At 33.2% G+C, this 25,367-nt stretch overlaps 3 protein-coding genes across 3 annotated transcripts in view; 2 read left to right on the forward strand and 1 right to left on the reverse strand.

The window, feature by feature from the left end:
- The window catches only part of oaf (out at first), a 192,064-nt gene extending 176,800 nt beyond the window's left edge, over window positions 1-15,264 (forward strand). The window contains exon 5 of the mRNA XM_065349787.1: window positions 14,746-15,264. Coding sequence (XP_065205859.1) covers window positions 14,746-14,762 — 17 coding nt within the window. The 3' untranslated portion in view covers window positions 14,763-15,264. The remainder of the gene's footprint in view (window positions 1-14,745) is intronic.
- On the reverse strand, window positions 4,450-20,778 carry LOC135835518 (medium-chain acyl-CoA ligase ACSF2, mitochondrial-like). The gene is made up of 14 exons (XM_065349783.1): window positions 20,697-20,778; window positions 20,547-20,604; window positions 18,184-18,391; window positions 17,967-18,095; window positions 13,065-13,288; window positions 7,578-7,695; window positions 7,387-7,482; window positions 7,145-7,293; window positions 6,869-7,058; window positions 6,302-6,409; window positions 5,271-5,419; window positions 5,020-5,161; window positions 4,825-4,935; window positions 4,450-4,691 (listed from the first exon to the last, which is right to left on the reverse strand). The coding sequence occupies exons 1-14, from the start codon at window positions 20,716-20,718 to the stop codon at window positions 4,560-4,562; spliced, it is 1,836 nt and encodes a 611-aa protein (XP_065205855.1). The 5' UTR covers window positions 20,719-20,778; the 3' UTR covers window positions 4,450-4,559.
- A 1,363-nt stretch (window positions 20,779-22,141) lies between these two features.
- ND-ASHI (NADH:ubiquinone oxidoreductase subunit ASHI) lies at window positions 22,142-22,996 on the forward strand. The gene has a single exon (XM_065349788.1). The coding sequence runs from the start codon at window positions 22,249-22,251 to the stop codon at window positions 22,795-22,797; it is 549 nt and encodes a 182-aa protein (XP_065205860.1). The 5' UTR covers window positions 22,142-22,248; the 3' UTR covers window positions 22,798-22,996.
- The last annotated feature ends 2,371 nt before the right edge of the window (window positions 22,997-25,367 follow it).

Here is a 25,367-nt window from a genome sequence, read left to right on the forward strand (position 1 = left end):
GATTTGGCTGAGGGCACTCTTCTAACCATGATTATTCTCCAGTTTGAAAAAATCACACGAGAGATCGTTGAAAAAAACTTTTTTTTTCAAGGAACGTGAGTTCAAAAACTTGATATCTTAAATGGGAGATATTTGCATTTCATTTTCACTCTTTTGATAAAACCATGGGAAATATCAAAATGGAGGAAAAAATGCCCATTATGGGGGCATCATATCATCTGACTGAACATTTTTTCCACGAAATTTTCATGATTGCTTAATTTTTCATGGGGCCTAAAGCATTGATTTTACGAAAACGTTAAACATGAACCCCTCAATGTTGCTGAGGCTCTTGAAATTTTTCGTAATAGTCTTCCACATCCACTCAATGGCAATTTTTTCCTCATATGGGAAGTTTTTTTACTCCAAGTCTACCCCAAAGTAAAAAGTACACTGACGTATTTTTGTTGTTGTCTGTATTCCTTGTTATCAAATTTTATCTAGTGGGTACTTACGTTAATGGAAAGTTCCTCGCCCAACATTTGGTCTACAGAAAATTTTACGATTTTTTTACTTTCAGAAAAACTTTCTTTAAAAGGACCAAGTTGAAATTCCTCACGTATTTAGGTAAAGGTATGCTTAGGTGTTTGTGAATCTCTTGATAAATTTTTGCACTTTCAGAACTCCGAAGGCGATTTTTTTAATATTTAATTTCACTCGCAAAACTTAACGCAAATGAATAAAATATTTTAATTTTTTTCTTAAAAAGCGAAAATTTTATATTGCACTTGTACTCTTACTTGAACTTTTCGAATCAATTAGGAATGGCCCAAAAATGCACGCGAATTTATAAGTACATGTATTAATATGCTTTAGCACTTACCTTCGATATAAATTGTCTTTGATAATTATCATTTTTCGTCCGATGAAATTTTTCCAACTGCTTTCCGTTACTTTGGTCGTGTTAAAATTGAACGTGAGAAAACGATTTTTTTAGTAAGTAGTACATATTTACCTGTCTTGAAATACTTACTTACCTAACGATGAATTACACCAAACAATTAATTCGAAGGAGAACAGAAATTTTACCAACTTTCCTGCTCCTGCTTTAATTTTACTCAACTTTATGAATTTACTTCAATCTTTCAACCACCTCGTTTTAAATGAGCAAATAGGCACCAATAATAATTTTTTTTCCAGATTTGTACACATCACATTTCGAGTATTTTTCCTCGCACTATTCGAATTATACTTATTAATGAAAATAAAAGTCGAGTGCAAAAAATTATTGTCATATTAGCAGTGTATTGCATAAATTTTACAAACACGAGTATTTACAGATAAGTACAAAAATAAGAAAAAAGAAAAAAGAAAAGAAAAAAACGAATCAAATAATTAGGTATATAAAAAGAAAAAAAAAGTAAAAAAATTATTCGTTATCGTTAATTTTTTTCAAAAAATTATCGTCATATAAGCAGTGTATTGCATAAATTTTACAAACACGAGTATTTACAGATAAGTACAAAAATAATAAAAAAGAAAAAAGAAAGAACAAAAATAATCAAATCAGGCATAAAAAGAAAAAAAAAGTAAAAATTATTCGTTATCGTTAATTTTTTTATACAATGCGTAGATTAAGGCGTAAATACCGCGTTCCTGTACGTCCAAGGTTTCGAAATGATCGATGAATTTCGATTCCGGAATTTTACGAAGTTTTCTTCGGGTAAACGATGAAAACCATTTCCTTCCCGCTTGCTTCGTATGCTGATTGAAATTATGCGGCATTTTATGCTTCTCCGCTACTTTAAAGACGAATTGCCGTTTTTCTTTATCGGTCATTATGATTCCTTTTATGATTTCCGCCGTTAATTCATTCTTGATCGTTTCTTCTTGCGCGGCGTTGAATAGTCGATTCCTTCCTCGAAAGAATTTTTTCGACTTTCCGCTCATATGGTCGTGTAAAGTTGACTTAGCGATTCTGTACTTCGCAGCGATCGTTTGAAGTGATAATTTATCACGGCGAGAATCGGGCTGACTTCGCGCTTCCTTTACGGCCATTTTAATTCGGGTACTTCTGTCCCGGTTCGCGATCGCGATACATTTAGGACAAGCGGCAGCGGCGGTTCCGTGACACATTTTCGTATTTATTACAAACAAATTAAAAAAATTATTAAAAAAACAGACAAAACGAAAATCGACAAACGGTATTGAGAAATTATAAGTTAGGTAAAACAGAACGCAAAACAAAAATCGGTACGACGTAAAACTGTAAAAGAGCCTCGAAAAAAGTTTTAAAATACTGGCAATGTGCACCTACGATTCAGTTGTATTTATAATTTTTGCTCATAACATATCCTAACGGTGGTGGTTGCAGTGGAACGTTCTGATTGGTCGAACCGGTTTACAGAATCGGTTAGGGGATGTTTTCAGTTGCGCAGATGCGAAACGCGGAACGCTACCCTACTCTACCCTCTCTGCCTACGTTCTTGGTTTGCATTTAGAACGCTCGATGGACCACGAAACTGATTTGAAAAATAGCCGATTGCAAAATTTGCGATTTCTTTTTATTTCTAAGACATATTTTTGTGAACCGATTGGATGACATGCTTGCTGTAATAGAATCAAGTTTTCGTTGCCAGATTTCATTCGCTTAGATCTCTGATCAACATTTTACTTCAAAAGGACGATGTCCACTCAATTTTTTCAAAATATATTGATTTTTTTACAGTAATCACAATTGTCATATTCATGAATTGAAATTCAAATCTTGAGTAGGGCTAGTTGCGTTTTGTCATATTCCCATCGACGAATTAGGGTATCTCCGATACTAGAAGAGCATGCAAAAATATGTACATCAGCAGCTCATATTTTAGGTTCTATAATGTATTTGTACTTTTCGAGTTGAGGTGAATTTTTAAAAATGAAAGGACGAAGAATAATTCGAAAAACTCAAAATTTCACCAAGTCGACCTATAGAAAGTTGAAATTTTGCATGTAACCCCATTTTCGACGCCTCAAATCGATGATGACTGACAATGAGACATTCAATAATTTTTAAAGCCTCTAGTCGTATTTAAAAAATTCAAGATTTTGAAAAAAAATCTCAAGTTCGTATGTTATACCTACATCATTTTTCCAAAATGGATTTCTCCGCAGTGTATTTTTTTTTTAGCGATTTCTTGAGTAAAGATTTGAAAAATGCACTGCAGGTACTCGCGCCATGTGACGGAAAAATCTAAAATTCTGATTATTCCCTACTTTCAACATGCTGAGTCGACTACTGATGGTTGTAAACATATTGTATTTGATCCCCCAGCAACGTTTAAAAAATTCAAGTTGTCGAAAAAACACCCTACAATCGGTTTAGTTCAACTTACGCAAACGATAGTCAACAAAGTTTCAATTTTCAAAAATCTAGAAAAGGACAGGTTGGTTGGTGTTATCGATACACGAGAAATTTTACTATTTTTCGTAGCGTTCTTTATAATTTATTTAGTTTTAAAAAAAAAATCATTAGAGAACATTTTTTGTTCATCTGAAAAATTTACGCTGCAGGGAATCAGATGAGAAATTTTAAATTTTGCCAATTGGAACACTTACCCCTTCAATTCTTGAATTAAACATATAAGGACCTGTGATGAAAGGAAAATATTATTTCTTACCTACTTACTTCTCGAAACACAAATTTTCAGAAGCTTAGGCCGGTTTTCTTTTTCAAAATCAACTTCCTTCAAAAAAAATATAATTTAAATTCTAAACTCTTAAAAGCCAAAAAAACTACTCGTCCTCTCATTAAAAAAATTTCATAAGCTTTATTCGCCCTTGCTTCGCTCGAGCCAGTTCTCTTTTCTTTTTTAAAAGTAACTTCCTTCAAAAAAACAACATTCCAGTATTAAAATTTAAAAACCAAAAAATAAACTCCTCGCATTGAAAAAAAAACTCGTTTTTAGGCATCTCGAAATGAAAATTTTCAAAAGGTCTCGCCCTCGCATCGCTCTGGCCAATTTGTTTCTCCTTTTAAAGTAAACAAATTTCACATTTTGCGGCCTCTAAAAATCCCCCCCCCAAAAAAAAATCATAAGTCTTATGAAAGTTGTTTTTATCCAAAGAAGTATCGAGTAAAAAAGTGGATTTTTGGTCCATTTTACGTGTTTTTTGGTGTTTAGCTGAAGCCTACAATCTCTCCAAATTGACCTAAATGATCTAAAATATTTACAATACAATGTGAGGATGTACCTGAAGTACCTTTTGTAGGTCCGACCCTATTTGACCCTTCTCCAGGGTCAAAATAAATGCATTTTCGGGCCATTTTACCAATTTTATTCTTTTGGAAAACTTATAGTTTCGATGAATTTCAATAAAAATTATTAAAATTAAGTTCTTCACCCATTTCGAGCTATTTTGGAGTCTCCAGCGTAGGAAAATCATTTCTAGAAATGAGTGGACACCCTGTACACTGTACAGGCAACGTAAAAGAAACTCAAAAGTATAATTTGGTTTATTTTTGTACAATTCGATTCTTCACCTTAATTCATTGCTTTTATTTTTATCATATGTACTTAATATTTAGGTAGGTAATTTCATTGATTTAATTTGGCTTGCAGTTTCTTTTCTGTAATTTCTTTCAATTTGAACTTTTGTATTTTTCCGGAAGCAGTTTTAGGGTAATTTTCACAAAAATTTACGTATTCTGGAATTTTATACAATGCAATCTGGAAATAAAAGAAAAAATCGATTAGTATTGGTTTCTTATCTAAGTAGGTACCTATCTAAGTTTTCTGAATGCGTAGGTGTAGGTACTGTTTAGTACCTATAGATTTGGGGTTTTTTGGCTAAAAAACTTACCTTCCCTTCACAGTATTTTTTAACATCCGCTTCGCTCAACGTCGAATTTTCTGTTTTAATTATAGCTGCTGCTACTTTTTCGCCCAGTCGAGCATCATTTACACCGTATACCTTGAAAAAAAAGACAAGTTTTTCGTCAGCGAGTTTGAAAAGAGTCACTTCATCTCGCGGCAGGATAAATCAGAAATCTCTTACTTGCACATCAATAATATCTGGATGTTGGATAATTACACCTTCTATGTCTTTGGGTTCGATATTTTCTCCTCCTCTAATGATTATTTCTTTAATACGACCGACTATTTGTGCGTATCCATTTTCCATCAAAGCGAACCGGTCTCTGCGAATAAATATGCAAACAATGGTTATTTTATATTATTGTTTCGCCGTGTTGAGAAATTATGTACCTAATACATAAATATTTTCACTGAAAAATCACTTTTACTTACCCGCTACGAAACCATCCGTCGTCTGATAATACTGCTTTAGTTTTTTCCGGTTCTTTGTAGTATCCTTTCATTACCATGTACCCTCTGAAGCACATTTCTCCCGGGTTGCCAAATGGAACCAATTGATTGTTATCGTCCACAACTTTGACCTATAGTTTATAGAAATGAAATTTGTGATCGTTCAACAAATGAAAACTCATTTCGTTTACTCAGTCGCCGATTTTGTTCATAATATTAATTTTACCAGAACATGACAGTCTATGCGGTGATAAAATTTCAATTGCCAAACTCAGAAAAGTGAGCTTATCGTAGAGTTTTGAATTTTTCAAAAATGGTTGAGAATTGCTGGTGGAAAAAATCGAATGGCAAGTGATTAACGTTTCAGAAAATCTCGTTGGTATAGTCACCTTTAAATGACCATTAATTACTATGCATTTCACGAGGTACAATTTTTAACAAGAGTTAGGGAAATGTATTTTTTGAGGGCACGACATTTTTTTAAAATGTGGAAGTAAGTATGCTTTTTCCTATCCAGATCCTCAAAACGCTGGTATAGGAATATGACTTGTATAATTTTTGTTACTTTCAAATCGCGAATTGCAGATTAGACAATCTTCATTTTTAAACCCTTTCTTTTCGGTCCATTTCGAATAAGAATTTTAGAACTTGATGTTCTGGACATAGGATATCAGTGGCAGAGTGCGGTGGGGGGAAGGCTCGGAACACATTTCAGAAAACGAGAATGTTTCATTTCAATTTGGTGAAAAAAAGAAATATGAAAAAATTGACTATAAAAACCACATTTTGGCCCTCCACTCCCAAAATGATTGCGCTGCCTGGTGGTATAGAAATTTTTTTTTCAAAATCATTTCTCATCTTGGTGACGCAGTCAGGAACCGATTCGACTATTTTAATGCCCTATGGTACTCCTTACGCTTTGGAAAAGAAATTATCAAAATCGGCGACTGAGAGGTTTTTTTCGTAAATTTATTTTAATTATAGTTTGTAGGTACTGAATTTTCATTTATTACTTCTACGTGATCTAAGATATGGCCAACAGTCGTGTGAAGAACTTCATCCGGATCGTCTGGTAATGATATAAATGTTGTTGGGCTGGTTTCTGTCATACCATAACCGCACTGAAAAGTTAAAACTCTTTCAGAAAAGTGAAGAATGAAGTAAATACTAAATCAAATTTTACGTGTTTTTGAGATACGTTTTCCACTCAATTTATAAAACGGCGGAAAGTTGCTGAACTCAGACTAGAAATTTATTGGAAAATTGCAATTTTGAAAACTGAACGCTTATTTCGTTTTAAAATGTAAAAAATTATTGTTGATGAAAAATTAGATCACAAATCCCCCCCCCCCAAATCAAACTTTTTTTAATAGAATGGCACGAATGAATCGAGAAGAATTTTTTGAGGTAAAAATATCGACATTCACTGATGTTTTTTTGTAATACTTATGTATTATCTATTCATTTTTTTCAAAATTCTTAGAAAATATCAAAGTTCTGGGATTTTGAGATTTTTTCTCAATTTGCTCTCACAAGAAGAAACTCGTAATGTGCATTGCAGAAAAATTCGTCATCATTACCGAGAATTTCGCGTTTTTGAATAACGTTTTCAGTTGCTTGATCGTATCTGGCAAAATTAATGCTCCTCCGTTGAAGAATCGTTGAACCGAAGACATTTTATCGTATATTTGAGGATCATTTTGAGCTCTGTTTTTCGTTATCCTTATCAGATCAATGTGCATTGTCGGAGTACCATAGACCACGGTGCATCTGTAACCATCAAGAAACAGGTTAAGATTTATCGAATTCCTGAAAAAATATAATACCTGGTAGGGTAATTCAATTTGAGTTTTTACTTGTCTTCAATAATCGAGTCAATGGATTTATTCGGGCTAAATTTAACACTGGCTATGACGAGCGTAGATCCGGTTACAATTGTAGCAAAAATTCCAGCAACTGCGCCGTATGTGTGGAAAAATGGTACTTGGCATAAAACACGTCCTTTCTGCAATATTGTTATTTTTAATTCAGAAATGAGTGGTTTTTTCATTTTTAAAATTTTTAATTTGATACGAGTGTGTATTGTGTAGGTAGGTACCTTTTCGAATAGTTCTAAGCGGGTTCCTACAGATCGGCAATTATTAACCAAGTTATGATGCGTTAATAACACCCCCTTTGGCGTACTCGTGGTTCCCTGTGCGCAAATACATGATGAAAATTATAAGCACTGATAATACGTGGAATTTCGAAGATAATTTTCGTCAGATTTTAAATTATGTAGGTAGGTACCGAAGTAAACTGAATATTGCAAATGTCAAAAGGGCTGATTTCTGATTGACTGTTTTTGATTTTTTGTACTTGTTCCTTGGTCACCGTGGCGAATAAATCATTCCATCTGAATACGCCTCTGAAACATGAATTCATCTGGTTTTTATTTTATTTCATTAAGTATGGGCTATTCAGTTTTACAATAATCTTTGTAATTTATAGCCTAAATGAAAAAATTTAAAAATTAAAAAAAGCAGTCCCTAATACATAGCTAGTGCATATCAACAGGTGAATAGCGAATGCAAAATTCCATACAAAAATACTAATGTATACGATTTTGAAAAAACATCAAACGGTATTATTTTACTCAATAGAAATATCTATACATTGTAATATGTTTGTGCACAAGATGGCAACTAGTTCGGTTGAACAATAGACTCGAGTCTCTATACAGCAGCCACTGCTTGGGTATAATGTATCTCTATCTACCTGGCTACATGCGTTAACTGACCGCCGATTCGCTGCTGCTTGGCAACGAGATCTAAATTTTTTTCAAGCGATGTGTACACTGTGTACAGGTATAGTGGTTCCCAAAACGTAATTTGGAAATGCTTCCTAAAGTAGACTTTTATATGGATGGGGAATAATAGGTTTTTTTTATTGCGATCAACGGTGTAAAAATTTTGATGATTTTGAAATTTAGTGGTGAAAAGAATTACGAGTAAGGTGTTGGAATCTGATTTCAACAAATTTCAAAAATAAATTCCAAATGTAGGTATTCAAAAATATTTACTCGCTTAGACACGAGTATTAGATAATTATCTGTCTTGTTAGCTCGCAAAGGGACCTTTTGAACTCACACTCTCCGCGATTCGAACGAAACCAAGTTAGATCGAAAAAACATGTTCTAAAATTCTCGTAACCGAAATTTCAGATACATACTAAAAGTTTATTATTGGATTTTCTACGAATTTTTGATAATTAAAATTTTTTTGAGAGTTGTTTTTCTTTTTTGTGAAATAGAACCAATGTGAATAATAATTCTTCAATTCAATTCCTGTGCCTTGATAACTTTAGTTTCGGGCCATTCTGCAGCTTTTAGCTATATTAGGGGATTCCATTCCAAATCAGCCAAAATTTGGACGACGACGACAAGTAGGTACCTAACTTATTTTTTCGTATTCGGGATGTCGACAGAGGTCATCAAAAACGATGAGAAATGCCACAAACCAGAGTTCTCTCTGTTTTTTTCAAGACTGGGAGAGGCATTTAAAAATTTTCAAAATGGCTGCCTAATGAAAATTCAATAAATACCCACCTGTACTTAGGTATCGTTCTAATTAATTTTGCGCCCTAAACTTTATTAAAACATTTCATTTTACATTTTGAAAAATACTACTTCACGGAGCCAAAAACCAGTGCTGCTGTTTTTGATGACGTAAAAAAATCATTTTAAAAACTTGCGATTGAAATAAAAGTACGAAAGTCGTAGTACGAATTGAAAATTTTGAAAATAGCCCTGTTCATGTGGAACAACATAAAAAAACGTCGATTATGTTTTTTGAAATCCCGCTACAGGCATTTAGATAATATTTTCATTTGGCAGCCATTTTGAAAATTTTCAAAATGCCTCTCCTATACTCACAAAAAAATTGTCGGAATCTCCGATTTGTGTACTTTCTCATCGTTTGGTGACCTCCATCAACGAGCTGAATATGAAAAAAAATCAGAGACCCGTTGTGCAAATTTTAGCCGATTTTGCATGAAATGGAAATGACCCTCGAGAAATTTCAAATCGCTCTGGAAGTCTCAAAAATGAGCTTAAGCATCTATAATTTTGGGTGGTGCTTATGGGACACTCTCTACCGTTTTAAGTGGTTACTACGAAATTCCTGGCGTGTTGTGAGGGTTGAAAATTGAATTTTTCATCAATTTGCAAATTTCAGATGAAGGGGTGGAAAAATAAAATTCTCAAAAAAGTTATATAATGAACGATTTTTTCGACTAGATGTGGTCTGGCGAGTCTGTACGATCATCCGACTCGAAAACAATCGCAATTTAACTTTTTTGGAGCCTCCGGCGAATTTTTCAATTTCTCCAGAAATTACAAATCGCTCTAGAAGGGCTAAAATTAATTTCATCACTTATAACTTTTGGCCAATGATTTCCTCGACCGTTTTAGGATGGTAACTCGTAATTTCAGGATTCAGGAGCGGGTCATTCCATGTCAATTCGACCAAAAAAAAATGCGATTTTGAAAGTCATGTCTTTCGATTTCGCTCAATTTTTTTTCAGAATATCTACTCACCCAGTAGATAAGAAACCCGCAATCAGTTTGGTCCCAGCCCTCTCAGGTGGTGGGCGGGGGGGGGGCTTCCATTATTTTCGCATTGTGTCGATGTCTACTCAACTTCAGCAGCGCATTCCTCCAAAACTATGATACTTTGATCAAAACTGATTTCACAGTTCGAAAGGGTATTAAATTTTAAACTCTTTAAGCATTTTGAAATTTTCAAAATTTGAAAGTTGAACTTTCAAATTGAAAGTTCAAATTTAAAAATGCCGCTGTAAGTGAGAGCTATCGTTTAAAATTCTGAAAAAATTTCCATAGATGTACCTTTTGATGTTTTTTCGAAATATTCAAGTTTCGAGATGGGATCTCTTGATGGAGGGGGAGCATTCCCACCCCCAATTTGGGGGAAAACTTTCGAAAAAAATTTGGAGCATGTGATATATCGAATTGTATGTTTTTTGGTAACGCTAAACACGAATATGACGTTAGATTTTTGATTGGACCCCATCCACGGCCCCCAGCACCTCCCCAAATGTGGTAAAAGTTCAAAATATGGGTTTTTTTCGTGCGACACATCAAATAGTATGTTTTTGGTGACGCTGAACACGAATATGACGTCAAATTTTCAATTGGACCCATCCACGGACCCCAGCACCTCCCCAAGGGGGTAACCTAAAAAAAAAATGCTTTCAATCGTGTGACACATGAAATAGTATATTTTCGATATCGCTGAACACGAATATAGTCGTAGTTTTTCAAATTGACCTCACCCATGGCTCCCAGAACCTCCCCCAATTGGTAAAAGTCCAAAATGAACTTTTCGCCGATTTGTGAATTTCAAGAAATTCAAATTTAATCGAGGTCTCAAAAAGGAATTCCAGAACTCGCTGAAAATTTCAAAATGGTATAATTTGCAACTGTTTTCGAGTCGAGTGATCGTGTAATCACGCCAAACGATATAATTATTGTTCTTTGAGGTGTGGTTTTTATATGGGTCTATTTTCTGTTTTTAGATTGAAGAGTTAACGTGATTGCAAAAAATAAAAATGTGCAAAATTGACTGAAATACTGAACGTTTACATTTTTGGAAGCATTCAACTATGCCTTTGTCTCTCCCGAGCTTGTCTCAAGTACAACAAATTTCATCACTTATACGTAGGCATAAAGTTCAATTTTCCAAAAAATTTAGAGGCACGAAATTCTCCTCCGAATTTACTTTTACGAAGTCTGATTTTTTCTTCGATGATTTCCTCGCCTGAATTTTTTCCTTCATATGAACCTTTGCGAGATCAGATTTATTTTTCGCACAAATTTTCAAGTTTCAAATGTAATTTTCTGATCTAAATTGTATAGGAAAATAAAGCAAATTTTCGAAGTAAAGCTTTCGTTTTGGAATTGTCAGTGCTGAAAACGAAAACAAAAGAACACAGTTTTCATCTCGCCTCCCTTCGTGATCTCCATCAGTAATTTTTCGAGTTATAAAATTCCAAGTAAACTAATTTGGCTGATAAAACCGATGAAATTCAAACTTTCAAAATGCTTTTCTGATGAAGTGACGAGGTTATCGATGTATGTATGTATAAAGGGTTCAACCGTAGTGAAAGTGAAAAATACGAAAATTTGCCTTTTGAAATAAGATAAATCTCTTCCTCAAATCGTCCATGAAAGATTTGTCTAGAAATGCAGCGTTGTCTTATTCTCGTATTACCAAAAGAAAAAGAAAGGAAACCCCCAGCTCAATGCGTCGCGCCAAGTCTCGGATATGAGCATTTGAAAACGTGCAAAAATACAGAAATATGTAAGATAAATCTCTTCCTCAAATCGTCCATGAAATATTTGTCTAGAAGTGCAGCGTTGTCTTATTCTCGTACCAAAAGAAAAAAAAAGGAAACCCCCAGCTCAATGCGTCGCGCCAAGTCTCGGATATGAGAATATGAAAAAATGCAAAAATAACACAGAAATGCATGTCTGTAATGAATATGTCGCGCCTAGTCTCGGACGTGAGATTCTACCTAAGTACATAATTATGTATGTATGTATTATAGGCAGTAGACACCTAGACAGACTAGCCACCACTTACTTATACTTAAAACTACGCCACATCTCCTGTTTACGTAGCACTGCTACTGACCACCCGCCGCTTTGTCGCTTTATCTATTCTACTCTATGTATACACACTTTAGGATGCCTGGAATATTATTATTGTAAAAATTGGAAGAAAATCAAAGACGTGTATGGAGACTGTGTTCTATGCACCATTTATACGAGTACAATACTCATATTCGATATTTAGAATAATTATTTTTTTCGGGAGCTCAACGGTTATCCTTTCTTTTCACTTAGCTACATGCTAGCGTTTGAAGGTAGGTACCCAAACGGTCGAGAAAAGACGAGCATTAATTATATTATTTTCGTTAAAATGGACAAAGACAATTTCCGAGAAATTATTGATAATATAATTTATCATGTAGCACTTTGTAGGCACTACTTAAACGTATAGGGCTTCAAAAAGAATATAGGTATATTCGAAATTGGTGAATTTCTAAAATACGTTTCGTATTAAAAAAGCCAACATTTCGCCACCATTCGTATACGTCTTATTCTAGCGAGGAAAAATCCTCTTTGTACCAAAATCCCATCGAAACACACCATATTACACTTTGATTGGCACCATTCGAAGATATAACAATTTGAAGAGAAATCTCAAAAGGGTTAACCCGTTCGTCAAAGTTTTTTCCGGCGGATTTTCAAATCATTTTTTATCATGTTGTTAGATTACTCTTATAAAATCTAAAACGACTTTAGCAAAGTTTAATGTAATATCAAAAGTTACTTTTAGTTTCAGACGCGAGTAACTTTTTGTTGAAAGTTGAAAACACGAGAACTTTCTCGTTTTATATACGTTTCTCGTTTTGTTCAAGCAGGCTGTACGATTGATAGCGAACCATTGGTAATGTTTATTACTACGTAAATGATGTTTATTGGAGACTTTAGCGGTGTAACAAGTTTAGTATATAGGTAATACAAAGATGTATCTTTGCTTCGCCGTTGGTAAATATTCCAAAGTGTTAAAGGTTGCTTTAATGTTGATTTTTAGGCTCGTATACTTATTCCTCGTCTTAAGGTATACTAGATATTAAATTGTATAAGACGAAATTTCAACAAAAATAATATCGAATTCAAACGGCAGTCTTGGTGGTAGCCTATTTACTTACTTGTACGGCGTTTCGCTGAACATAACTACAGTCTTGAGTAATGGCGCGTGTTTGGTGGTGATATGGGTGTTATAGTCGTGTTCTTGAATCTCGGGTATGGCGCTTTTTAAAGTATCGTAGAAATTACGGTCGCTAAGCTTTTCATCCATGATTATAGCTTTCACGTCGCCGATATTCAAACAAGCCAAAACTTCCGGACCTTCGTATAACGGATTCAAATTCACCTGTTCGTTTAAACACACTATATACAGTTCAATTTTCCATATTTGGTCTAGATGATGCAAGATAGTCGTAGGTAAAGGGGATGCTACGAGGCGTAATTATTCAAAATCTCGCAAAACGTGTAAAAGGGGTTGTATTATTCAGATGTAATGAAATATTCATTTCATATGCTCTATACTTATACATAGAGAATGTGTTCTATTTTAACTTTGCTTATTAACGCGCATTGGGTCTTGGCTGGATAGCGAGTTATTCGAGTATAATAACTTTTCGAAGGAAATTGTGTTCTGGGTGGAGACCAACCATGAGCTGAATTCGAATTTAGTAGGTATAGGTACCCAGATACGTATTTCGTAAAGAAACGAGAATTTGGCTAAAATAATAATCTAGGTGTGTGTCTGTGTATATTTGACTGATTATTAGAAGAATAGGGACCTAAAAATAATATTTTTGGATTCACGTATACAATAAGTAGGTACGTAGATATCATGAATGAAGAAAACTTACAAGAAAAAAAATCCTTGCTTTTAGGGTATTTTTGAATTTGAACAGGAGAACTGGATCGATCATCTTTCACCCTCACCCCTTCTAAATCCAACAAGTAACTCGTTGAGATAATTTTTTGCCCCCTTGTCCCTTTGTATTTCCTCCTAAGAGCCCTAAAAGTGAATTTTCGATGAAAATACCTGTTTTTGTTCATTTAATAGACTCACTCATGGGCCATTTTCCCCATATTTCATGTAACTTTTCCTGAGTGCTAAGAAATTGAAACTGGATGGAGTGCCCAGTATTTCAGAAAAATGATTTTTCATAACTTTTTCCGTTTTTTTCAGACAATTTTATATCTACGTATTTCCCCAGATCTTTCATATATCAACTAGACACAAAATCGGTGGGGGGGAGGTATTTTTTCTACTTATTTATTAGGTATTTATAATTTATAAAATTTTTCTCAGTTTTGATAAACTGGGGATCGATGGAGTAGACGTCTGTGTGACTCTGGAATTGAAAATTCGAATTTCACCGCCCCAACAGCTCAATCGTTTCATTTCAAGAATTTTTTGTCTAAAAAAATGAAGTAAAGTGGCGGAGAAAATTAAATGGCCTAAAATTGTGGAAATTTGTATTTCAGTAATTTTTGGGCATTTTGGCATAGCTCTGATTTCTTTATTTATATTAAAATTTAAAAAAAATATACGTATAAAAATAAATCTCACCGAATAATTTTGACTTAACCAAGGCAATTTTATACCAGGTCTGTAGATGAAATTTTTTAAATCGCAAAGCAAAATTTAGGACGATCCTTGAAAAAATCCATCTTCCTTCCAATCAAAAATTTTGTTATATGATGATTGTATTGTAACCCTTATCTTTCCTCACTATCGTGAAATTATCTTAAACTCGAGAATTACAAGTTTGAACTAAGATTTAATTTATTATTTCATCTCCTATTGTTCAGTGATTTTAGAATTCTAATGAGCCTAAATCAAGCAACTACGAGTAGAACAATGTGGCACTTGTGGAATGTCAATCACCATCATGCACCTGATCAATCACTGTTCCAAATATGAGGAAAACAGAGAAGAAGTTTTCAGGACTTTTTCACCTTTTTAAGATGTATTGGAGCTAGTCTATGACCAATTGTGTAGTACCTAAGATGTATTTTACCAATAATGTCGAATAAATTTATTTATTTATTTATTATTTTGATAGAACCTTATTTATTTACCTATTCATTTATTTATTTTTCGATGTTATTTTGTGATTTTTTTATGTTGTTATCTACCTGCACTTATTTATTTGTTTATTCTCCTATATACCTGTTTATTTATTGTCTGATTATCTATTTTGTAATTTATAAATTTTGTTCATTCTATAGTCACAATATTTTTGTAAAAACAATGTACCTAGTCAGATAAATGCATTGTGGACGCAAAAAATGTTGTATCGTCCTTGAATAAATAATTTCACTCTCTAATTCATTCATTCATTCATTCATTCATTCGAGATTTTCTTCAAGTAACTACGATATTAATAATCAGTCTGTTTTGAGTGTTTTTTTTTCTTTTCCAAAACTTTGGATTTTAATTTCAGGATTCAGGAATTTTTTTACCAAAGGTTTTTTGTCTTAAACATTTTTCTAATTTTCTAAGAGGAAAAATTCAAGTCGTACCAGGCTGAAATACTTTTTCCGGCCGGCTGTCCTTATGTTGGCTAATGGCTATGAGTCTGATTCAAACTTTTATGGATACGATGAGTTGGAAGGGAGGAAAGGTTTGGAATTACCCATTTGAAAAATCAGTAGGTAGTAGGTACCTATTTTCAAACATTTTGTTTCGCTGTAGCAATTTTTTTAGCCCTAAAAATATTAAACAGTGCTTTTAAAAAAATTGACAGTATTTAAATCTTTTCTTCCCAGCTCATTCCAGGAGCCTCTCATGTCGCGAATCATGCAGGGTCTTTATTTAACTACTTAATTGAATTCATAAATCAAAGGTCACTGAATTGGGCGCGAGGTTTCGTTTGGTCGTTATTTTCAACAATTAGGGTAGGTACACACTATAAAACATTGACATTTCGTAATGTTTTAGAGCTATAAAAACGTCAACTAGGTAGGTTAACAAAAAATGTTTAAAAATGGAGGAAATACGAATTTTCAAAATTTTGGAGCATTAAACTTTTCTCCCTCCGTTTGTTTCAGAATCTTTAAATACTTACTCCAAAAATAATTGAAGCATTTACCTACCTATTTTAATTTTTTTGGTCAAAAAAATCCCTCGTTATAGGAACAATTTGAAAATATTTTGGCAGCAATGGAGAGGGTTGCAATTTACGGTTTGCCTCATTTTGCTTGGTTGGAAATTTTTACATCCCATCCCCTAAAGTTGTTACCTCTGGTAAGAAAATAATTTCCAATTTTTTATCTTTCTTCTATAATCTGAATAAAAGTCATGCTAGGTCCCCTCCTCTTCCTCCTACAGTTGAAAAAATTGAAAGAATTATTCAATTTACCAAAAAAGTTTCCATTTCGGTGTCAGAATTTTTCTAAATGATCTCCTTCCTAAGAACCCCCCCCCCCCCGCCCCTTAATTGTAAAAAGTATTTTAAAAAATAAAGTACCTAAAATTAATCAAAATCGCCGAAAATTTAAAAAAATTTAAATAATCGCGTTTTCAACCAAAAACTGTCCTCGATTTCTCAAATAATGTTCGTCCTCTTGCATATAGAGTCCCCAAAGTTGAAGAAAAAATCATTAAAAAAATGAAGTCTGTGCAAATATTTTGAAATTTTTTTCATTTGTGGTGTTGTGGGCATGAATCCTTCTACATAATTCCTCTTTTTACAATATAAAAGCCTCAAAAAAAGTTGAAAAAATGAAAAAAATAATTGAAGTCAATGAAATATTTTAAAAAAAATTAATTTTCGGTGTATAAGTGCTTTTCTGATTAAGATGGGCCAAATACAAGAATGGCTTATAAAATGTAAAAATGTAAAAATTTCGATTTTTAAAATTTTTCTCATTTTTTGAAGACGATGAGGGAGCAAAATCTACTTTTTATCAAGACTGATCAAAACTATTATGTAATGCTTTTATATGAAAACTGACTAAATCCAAAGATTAGAACGTAAAAACGTATTCTGAGGGCTAAAATTGGTATAGGTAGATATATCAGTTGATTTCACTCAACCCAGAGTGCGTACTGAAATGGTTGAAACTGAAAGTTTTCAATTTTAAAATTGTTCCGCAATACTTTAATTTTTCACATCTTGTAAAATGGAAAGGGCTCATCGGCACCCTTTATTTCTCGTCAGGGTGTTGAAAATCTCACGACGTGATTTTAGGAGTTTGAGACCAATTTGATTTTGGTTTTAAAACATTCGAAACGTCAAAAATAAGGTCGAAATGTGCTTTCGTATGAACTTACATAGGTGTGTTGGTATAACTTATTTTACACGAAAATGTACATGTATCAGTATGTGATTTACGTAGATAGGTATCGAAACATAGGTACGTATTTCGAATGTTGTCCAACCAACAAAATTTTAATTTTTTATCTGACCCCCTCGAGGAAACTAGGAAAGGAAATGGTGATAATAAATACTTTTGGAAACTTTTTTATTTTGAAACTCTAAAATGCAGCTCTTCTTTCCCAATAACCAATTTCACTCATTTTTCAATCATCGGAATGTTTCGAAAAAGCGCTCATTTTTGTGAACGTTATGTACCATAAAGGAAGAGATTAGGTGAGAGATAATTTTTTTCAATAAAAAAATTCCCATCTGCATAGATTAATATCGAGATGGATTTTGTCCTTGGAACTATTTTCTCTGAGATGAAATGTGCATGAAATCGCCATTTTGTAATTCTTAATGTTTCCTAACCTAACCTAACCTAACCTGAATGTTGCCTGCTTGTATGGTGGGTGTGGGAGGAGACTCGAAACGTAGTACTTATGTACATATTAAGTACTTAATGCCATTCTGGAATTCAAAATGGTGCATCGAACCACCATATGAGGTAAGTAGGTACGTAGGTATTTAAAATCACATACAATGTTCTAAGATTGGGAGAGTTATTCTCTACATGAAAGCTACGTGCAAGCCTAGTATTAAAAAATTGATGATAAACCTATCGAAATTAGATCATTAGGTGCCTAGGTATGGTTTGGTTATACATACCACAATAAAGCCAGCTCTGAATGCAGCTAAAAATGATAGATACCACTCGACAGTATTAAATCCCCAAATAGCTACATGGTCGCCTCGTTTCAATCCCAAATTCATCAAAGCTGCAGCCAAAGTGTCAACCTGCGAATATTTACAAACGTACAGGTATCTAATAATGATACACAGCTGCTTCGTATGTATAACAAAGATCGAACTCTTTTTATAATACTTTTTCCAAGACTTGTGCAAAGTTTAATTGTTGTCCTTTATGCATCAGTATAGCTGTCTCGTTGGCATGGTCACTGGCAGCTTGTTCAAGTAATTGTCCTATTGTAACGGTTTTTAGAGGTTCCGAGAAATCACCTTTGTAGTAACTTAGTTTTTGTTCTTTCATCGATTCGTATAAATCGATGGCGCATTTTTGTAGATTTTCGCATCTGTAAAACAAAAATGTATAAAAAGTCACGTAGGTGCGTAAATAGGTATCTAGACAGATTCTTGATCATTATTTATATAGGTAGGTGCCTAATTTCAAATACAATCAATGAACAATAGCAGATATTCAACTAAAGTACCATTTAGATACGTAGATAAGATGAGCATTGGGCAAAGTAGTCGCCAGTTGGCAAAGTCTTGAACTTTAAAAAAAAAACATGTATTCGTAAGCCTATGTGCGTGTGTGTTTTCTGTTTTTTTAATTTTTTTTTTCAATTCGTAAAATCTTTCTATGTATTTTCTAATTTTATTCACGAAAAATATTATCAAAATCGTTTTTGGAAGACGAATAATAAAATATATTTACCTAATAATTGTTTACTCTTGCAGCAGGTTTCCCAAATTTCTTATAGGGTATGGTAGTCTTATTTTGATCATAAGGTATAAAATAATTTTGAAAAATGAAAGTAAGCTCGCTTATGAAAAAAAAAACTTCAATATATATTATGTACCTTTCAAGATGAGAAGACATTTTTATGATCATTTTCGGTGATGAAATATTACAAAAAAATTACAAAATTGGATTTTTTGCAACAATATCGAAATTAACCTCGTAAATTGAGAAAATGGGTGATGTTACCTTAAGAAATCTCAATTTAAGGGAAATAATTGTTCAATTACGGCTGGATATTCATTTTAGGACATTTTTGGGATGTAAACAAAGAAGATGAGACTTCAGATCTTCTCCCCCTCCTCTCGAATAACATATTTATGCAACTTCTAGAAATTTTTGATACCTATATATAAATCCGAAGTCATTAAAATTTTTACCATTTCCAGTCAAGCATAGTGAAGCTGTGTAGTTTTGATGTGTTTACTCGTGAAAATGTCACTTTTTTAATTCGATGAAGCTGTGAAGCGTGTTCAATTTCTTCGAAGCCTACCTCATTACTTCTGTCCTTTTCCTTATTTGGCTCACGAAAAAATGTACTTTTGCTGAGTTAGGTATTGCTTCTATGCAAAATGAAAAATTTTTTCGTCGTTCTATTGAAAAGATCACTCAAACGCCCATTTCTTATTAAATGATTGCCTATTCAATTTTCTAATTTTTAAGCAGGGAATTTTTTTTTATGTTCATAACATAAAAATCCTTTATTCTTGGACACTCGGTATAAAATTTCTCAACTTCTACGAAAGCTTATAAGATTATTCATTTCAAGAGATCTGTCCAAATCTTCATTTTCCACTTCTTCCTCATTCGCAAACTGGATACATTAAAGTACCTACTCGTATATAGGCTAAGGTAAATTACCCTTGACATGCTCGTTTCATTTTATCATCATCGTTCTATTTTTTCGTGCGGTATATTTTCTTCTAGAAGTCCAAAAGTTGAATATGAAAAGTGTTGCGTGCATTTTTTTTTATCAACTTGATAAAGAATTTTTTGACATCAGGTGATAAACATTACTCGCCGGGTTACCGGTGACGTCAACCTTGAAATTGGACGCTTCAACCTCGAATTGTAAATACATGAGCAGGGAGTGACATTCAAAAAAAAAAAAAAAAAAAAAAGACTAGATAAGGAATTGGAAAAATACTATAGTAGGAATTTTTAATGGTTTTCTGAGAAATATTAAATGCTGAAATAGGCTTTTTAAACTGAATAACTTTCATTGGATTTTCTAAATTAGGTATTTAATTTCGATTTCGTTGAAAATAAAAAGTAGGTGCTTAGTTTCTACCTACCTAGTTTGAATATTTCTCTAAATGAGACCAATTTTAGCTAAGTGTGTCTTGAAAAGTAGCACTCGTTGAAAAAAGTTCAGGGATTAAGAAATTTCATTTTTGTATGATTTGATGAAGTATCGTTTAAAAAAATAGACCCACGACCGATATTGATAAAATTAGGTTTGGATTTAGGTAATTTTAGGTACCATGTGTACCTAATCAAATTGTAATTTTTTTTTCAGATTTTTTTATGCTGGACATATTTTAGAGGAACATTTTTGTTCATCAGTTGAAATTTTGTGCGCGTACTTTCTTCGTAATATTTCAATTCGAACTGATTTTCATCTCGAATCGAATGATTTTAGACTTGTGAATAGAATAATATTACTGTAGATAGGTACCAGGTACCTATTAAGTATATGTACTTACTGCAAATATGATTCTTCGTTATTGCCATTCGATAATTTAGATTTGGCACATGAATTCCCTAAAACAAAAATAATGATCGATTGCAATTTTCAATAAACCGATGCACATAATTCGCTGAAAAAAAAGTAATTCCATGTTATGATAGCGTACCATTAGACAGGCAAGTAGACATGTTCGACGAATTTGAAAAAAGCTCCACCTTCGCGAAGAACTTTTTGAAAACTGATTTGCTTTGCTGAAAAATATGTATATTTAGCTTTTATCTACATATGTCGATAGAAAATACATCCATACAAATTTACTATCGTGGTTTTTTCTTCGTAAATTTGAAAGTGACGATAAGCAGGTAACAGGTTGGTAATGGACGAGTTAGTCATAAGTAAGTCGAAGTACGAGTACATAGGTAAGTGAGTACATATTTATGAATGTATTCGATGTTCGCCAATTTATGTTGATTCAGGTTGTCATAAATTGGTTTTTGTATTTTCTGGCTTTTTTTAAAAAAGCAGGCTAAGTATCTATAGATAGGTATGTTTGAAAATTTTTTGAAAGTTGAAAAAGATCATTTCGAGGTATGAACTTCCAACAAAAGGAATGCAGTAGGTATGGTTAAATTGTAAGTATACTTTCTTTAGTCCACTTCCTTACATTTTTGAAGCCATTTCTACTTGAAAATTTCTATTAAAAGATTCTAAGAAGTCAAAGGCTTTAGGGTTTCCAAGACATTGATGCACTTAATTTATTGTGAGCTATGAACAATATGATGGCCAAAGGGTTGTTTATTGTCATCTTCAGATTGGACGATTACATTTTTATTTTCACTAAAGCAATTCGATGAAGTTTTTCAATTATCTCATGAGGATTCTCGTTTTCCAAGTTCCAACCGCAAAAGATGATTGTATATCTAATCTAATAGTAAGCTCTTTTTCTTGTATGATTCGACTTGCGAAAATGAACTAAAGAAACTACTATAAGTATGTATTATCATTTACATACTGGGAAAAATAATTTGTTTGAACCATAATTCACGGGCTGAATTTTTGTGATGCACAATAAAATTGAATTAAATGTAAAATGTACCTATTTATTATCTTGATTCTTGAGTAATTATTTTGATACTCATTTTTTTTTTAGGTGTTTATAATTATAAAATTATTACTCCTGTTTGTATAGTTGTATTGAGCTACTGTCAAAATGTTAGTAAATAAAAGAAATACACCTGCTTATTTATTTTGAAAAAAAAAAGATGGAAAAATAATATGCATTTTGCTATCAATGCAATAATGATTATTCTGGATAAATAAACAATATTCAATGTAATGTGATGATAAATAAATAATATGAATCATTTTCGTAAAACATACATCAAGACTTCAAGAGGAAAAATGAGAGCGATATGATGAAATGAATTTAATTAAAATTAATAAAAAGTAAAAACAAAACACCAATCGAATTCAACGTTGATAGGAGGTGTTGATTCAACCGTGATTCCGAATTTCGAGCAAAAGAACGAATCCGCCCTTATCAATCCTTCACGTAACTGCGTTGTAAAAAAGCAACACGTCGAATGTTGCTGTTTTTCGTACTGTTTTGTTCTGATAAGAAATTTTTACAATTACAATAACGAAGAAAAGGTCAAGTTATTTCTAGTTCAGCGTTAATTTACGGTGTATTCGTTTTTGGAATAGTTTTAAACGTTAAAATGAACACTATACTTTCAAAATCTCGCGTATTGTTACGTGCAGGAGTGGTTTTCCATTATCGTCAACCAATTCGAGGAGCTGTTCGACTGGACGTTGACTGGATGCCTGGCCCTTATCCGAAAAACGAAAAAGAACGTTTAGCTGCGGCCAAGAAATACAATTTGCTGCCAGAGGAATACGAACCGTTGGATCCGAAATGGGACGTTGGTATGGGAGACTACCCTGTCTTACCTAATCGTAGTTTCGATTGCAAAGATCCGTACGGAGATTACGAATACATGAGCGATGCCAGACATTTCGGACAACCAGTGCATCATGGTTGGGAAGTTCTTACGGGCCAAGGAATGAATTTAAGTCTAGATAAAAATCCCGAATACTTCAGTTATCCTAACGCCATCCTCTTAACTTGGATCATGTGTTTACTAACTTATTACTACACCGAATGGGATAAAAATTTTCCTTTTATTACTGAAATAAAACCATTGCACAAGCCAGGTCAAGGTGTACATTATCATTATCCTACTAGTGATTTACATATGTACGATTAAAAAATAACCAGATATTCCATTCTCTAATAATTGGATACTGCTTTGTAAAACTTTGAAGCTTTGTACCATTAAATGTATTTGTTGGCTCCTTGGCCGTTCTGTCGAACTATTGATTGATTCATTCATTTCGTTATATCAAAGTACCGAATGTATAAGTACCTATGTAATATTTTTCTAGATTAAACGTTGTATATGGTAATCGTGTTGGTGTTTTGGTTTTTTCAAAGGTTCTTTGCAATTTAGTAAACTCATCGAGTGTTTCCATTTCGAAAAAAATAATCAATGAAGCGTATCAAAGTGTCAACTTTAACAAACTCCAAGGTTTTTTACGCCTGCGGTGATTATTCTCTCGTATGGTCGAAATAAGAATCTACAGTCAGAGCAAAAATTCTAACAGGAACGTCCCAACGATGTACGTTGATGTATAATTAATACGAATTACTCGTAATTTCAGAAATGAACAAACAAATCGAAGTAGAAATGATCAGAGTGTTTAATTTTTTTCATTCGTTTTTGAAATTCACCGGATTCATTATTATCAAGTTCGATGCGTCTGTCGCTTGGTGGTTCATCAATATAATTTGTTTAACTCTGAACTATTTAACTGCTTTCGGATGTTCTCTACGATCTGAGATGTGGTGTTTCGAAATGTTCGACTCATTTTTCAGTATCAAAAAATTCATTTTATTTGTTATTATTCAAATAGTCGCCGTTACTCCTGTTCTCATGTTGGTTATATTCAGACTATTCAATTCGGAATTCGTTAACATCATGATTCACGCTTCTCGTATTCAAGACAAACTCAGTTGCGGAATGATGACTTTAAATATCGAGATTATGAAACTGTTCGGCGTTCTGATTTTCTTAATAATGCTAATGGTTCCTGTAATAACGTCGTATGTCACTATAGTTTTAGCTTTGCCAGTTTCTATCATCATCGATTCCTTCTGCATGGTGTATTTCGAGTTCTGGACTGCTGTACCTTGTGCTCAATTCTTGAATTGGAATATTTTTCTCAGCTACGTGCTACGTTGTATTCAGAAAGAAGTGCTTTCTGGCAAGAATAATAATTACGGTTGTGATACTAAAATTAAGAATTTTCGTCACAGCTTTCGCGATGGAAGTATATGCGAATCTTCGAAGATCAGATTAATGGCTAATGTTATTGTAGAAGTGAGTATAATACGAAGTATAGATATAGGTACTTGAAATTGAAAGTAAGCACCCCTTTCCAACCCTGGGATCACGTGCCTTGTTTTTTATTTATGATTTTCATCAAACTTCAACGAACTGTATTTTTGACAGTTCGAGGTCATCAGATGTGTTTTATGAGGAGGTTATTATTTATAATACCTACTGAAAGGTACTTGATTCTGTCATCTGTATTTTTCAATTCCATCAATCATCATCCTATTCAAAAATTATTCTCGTGTTACGTTGAAAATATGTTTGCATTTCCTCCTACACTTCTTCCTGTCATCCCATGAGGGTCTATAGGTAGGTAGATAATTTCACCAGAGCTTTTGAACATTTTTTTATTTCCTATAATGATGAAAAATCGCTCTAGGAATATCAATCTCGGTGTGTTATATTTGATAGGAGTATTTAATTCAATTTCTAAATGTATCGGGTTCACTGTAACCAACCCCGGTGATACATTTCTAGCAAAATCTCTACGTGAATTGGTGTTTTTTTGGATGTTATTATTCGCCTTATTTTGTACTATACGATCAGAATTATGGTGTTTGAAATTCTTGAGCATAAAATTCGATATCAAACAAATTGTAATTTTTGTAATCAATCAGACTATAATATTATCTCCTTTCGGTTGTTTATTGTGTTTTAGACTATGTGATTTGGCTGTTTGGAGAATAATATTGAAAATCTTACGCTTAGAAAAACATCTCGTTGTTTGTAACACGATTTTGGAAATTAGGCGAATAGCTTTTATTGGATTATTTTTTTGGTTCTTTCAAGTCTTCGTTATAATGAGCATGATGTATTGTTCGTTATGGCCTACGATGCTTTTTTTCTTCGTTGATTCAATTTGTATGTTTTATTTCGAAGTTTGCGTAATTATACCGTATTTGCAGTTTTTCGTATGGATTTGGTTTTTATGTTATGTGTTGTGTTGTGTGCAATGTAAAGTCGTCGAGATTTATGAGCTGGAATACTTGATGAAGTTGGATTTCTGTAGGGTAAAAAATAGGCTCGCGAGGATGACTCAAGTTGGGTGTGAATTTTCCAGAGTGAAACAGATAAAGTGCATTATTGTGGTTATAAAACAAGTGAGTTGGTGGAGGAATAAAGTTCTCTTAATACCTACCTATTTGATAGATTGCCTCGTACATAAACGTGGACCAATAATATGTAATTGTGTAGCCTCTAGTGGAAAGAATTTGTTGTGAATACCTATTTAAGATTTATCTACAAAAATAAGTATTTTTCAGGTACTGAATATCGCCAAAGAATTATCAGCTGCGTATGGAATCACGGTTTTAATTTATATTGTCCATTATTTATCTAGAGTTGTCATACAGTTTTACGATGTGATTGATAAAGATGCTCGT

The sequence above is a fragment of the Planococcus citri genome, chromosome 2, assembly GCF_950023065.1.
Source record: "Planococcus citri chromosome 2, ihPlaCitr1.1, whole genome shotgun sequence".
In the NCBI taxonomy this organism is placed as follows: domain Eukaryota; kingdom Metazoa; phylum Arthropoda; class Insecta; order Hemiptera; family Pseudococcidae; genus Planococcus; species Planococcus citri.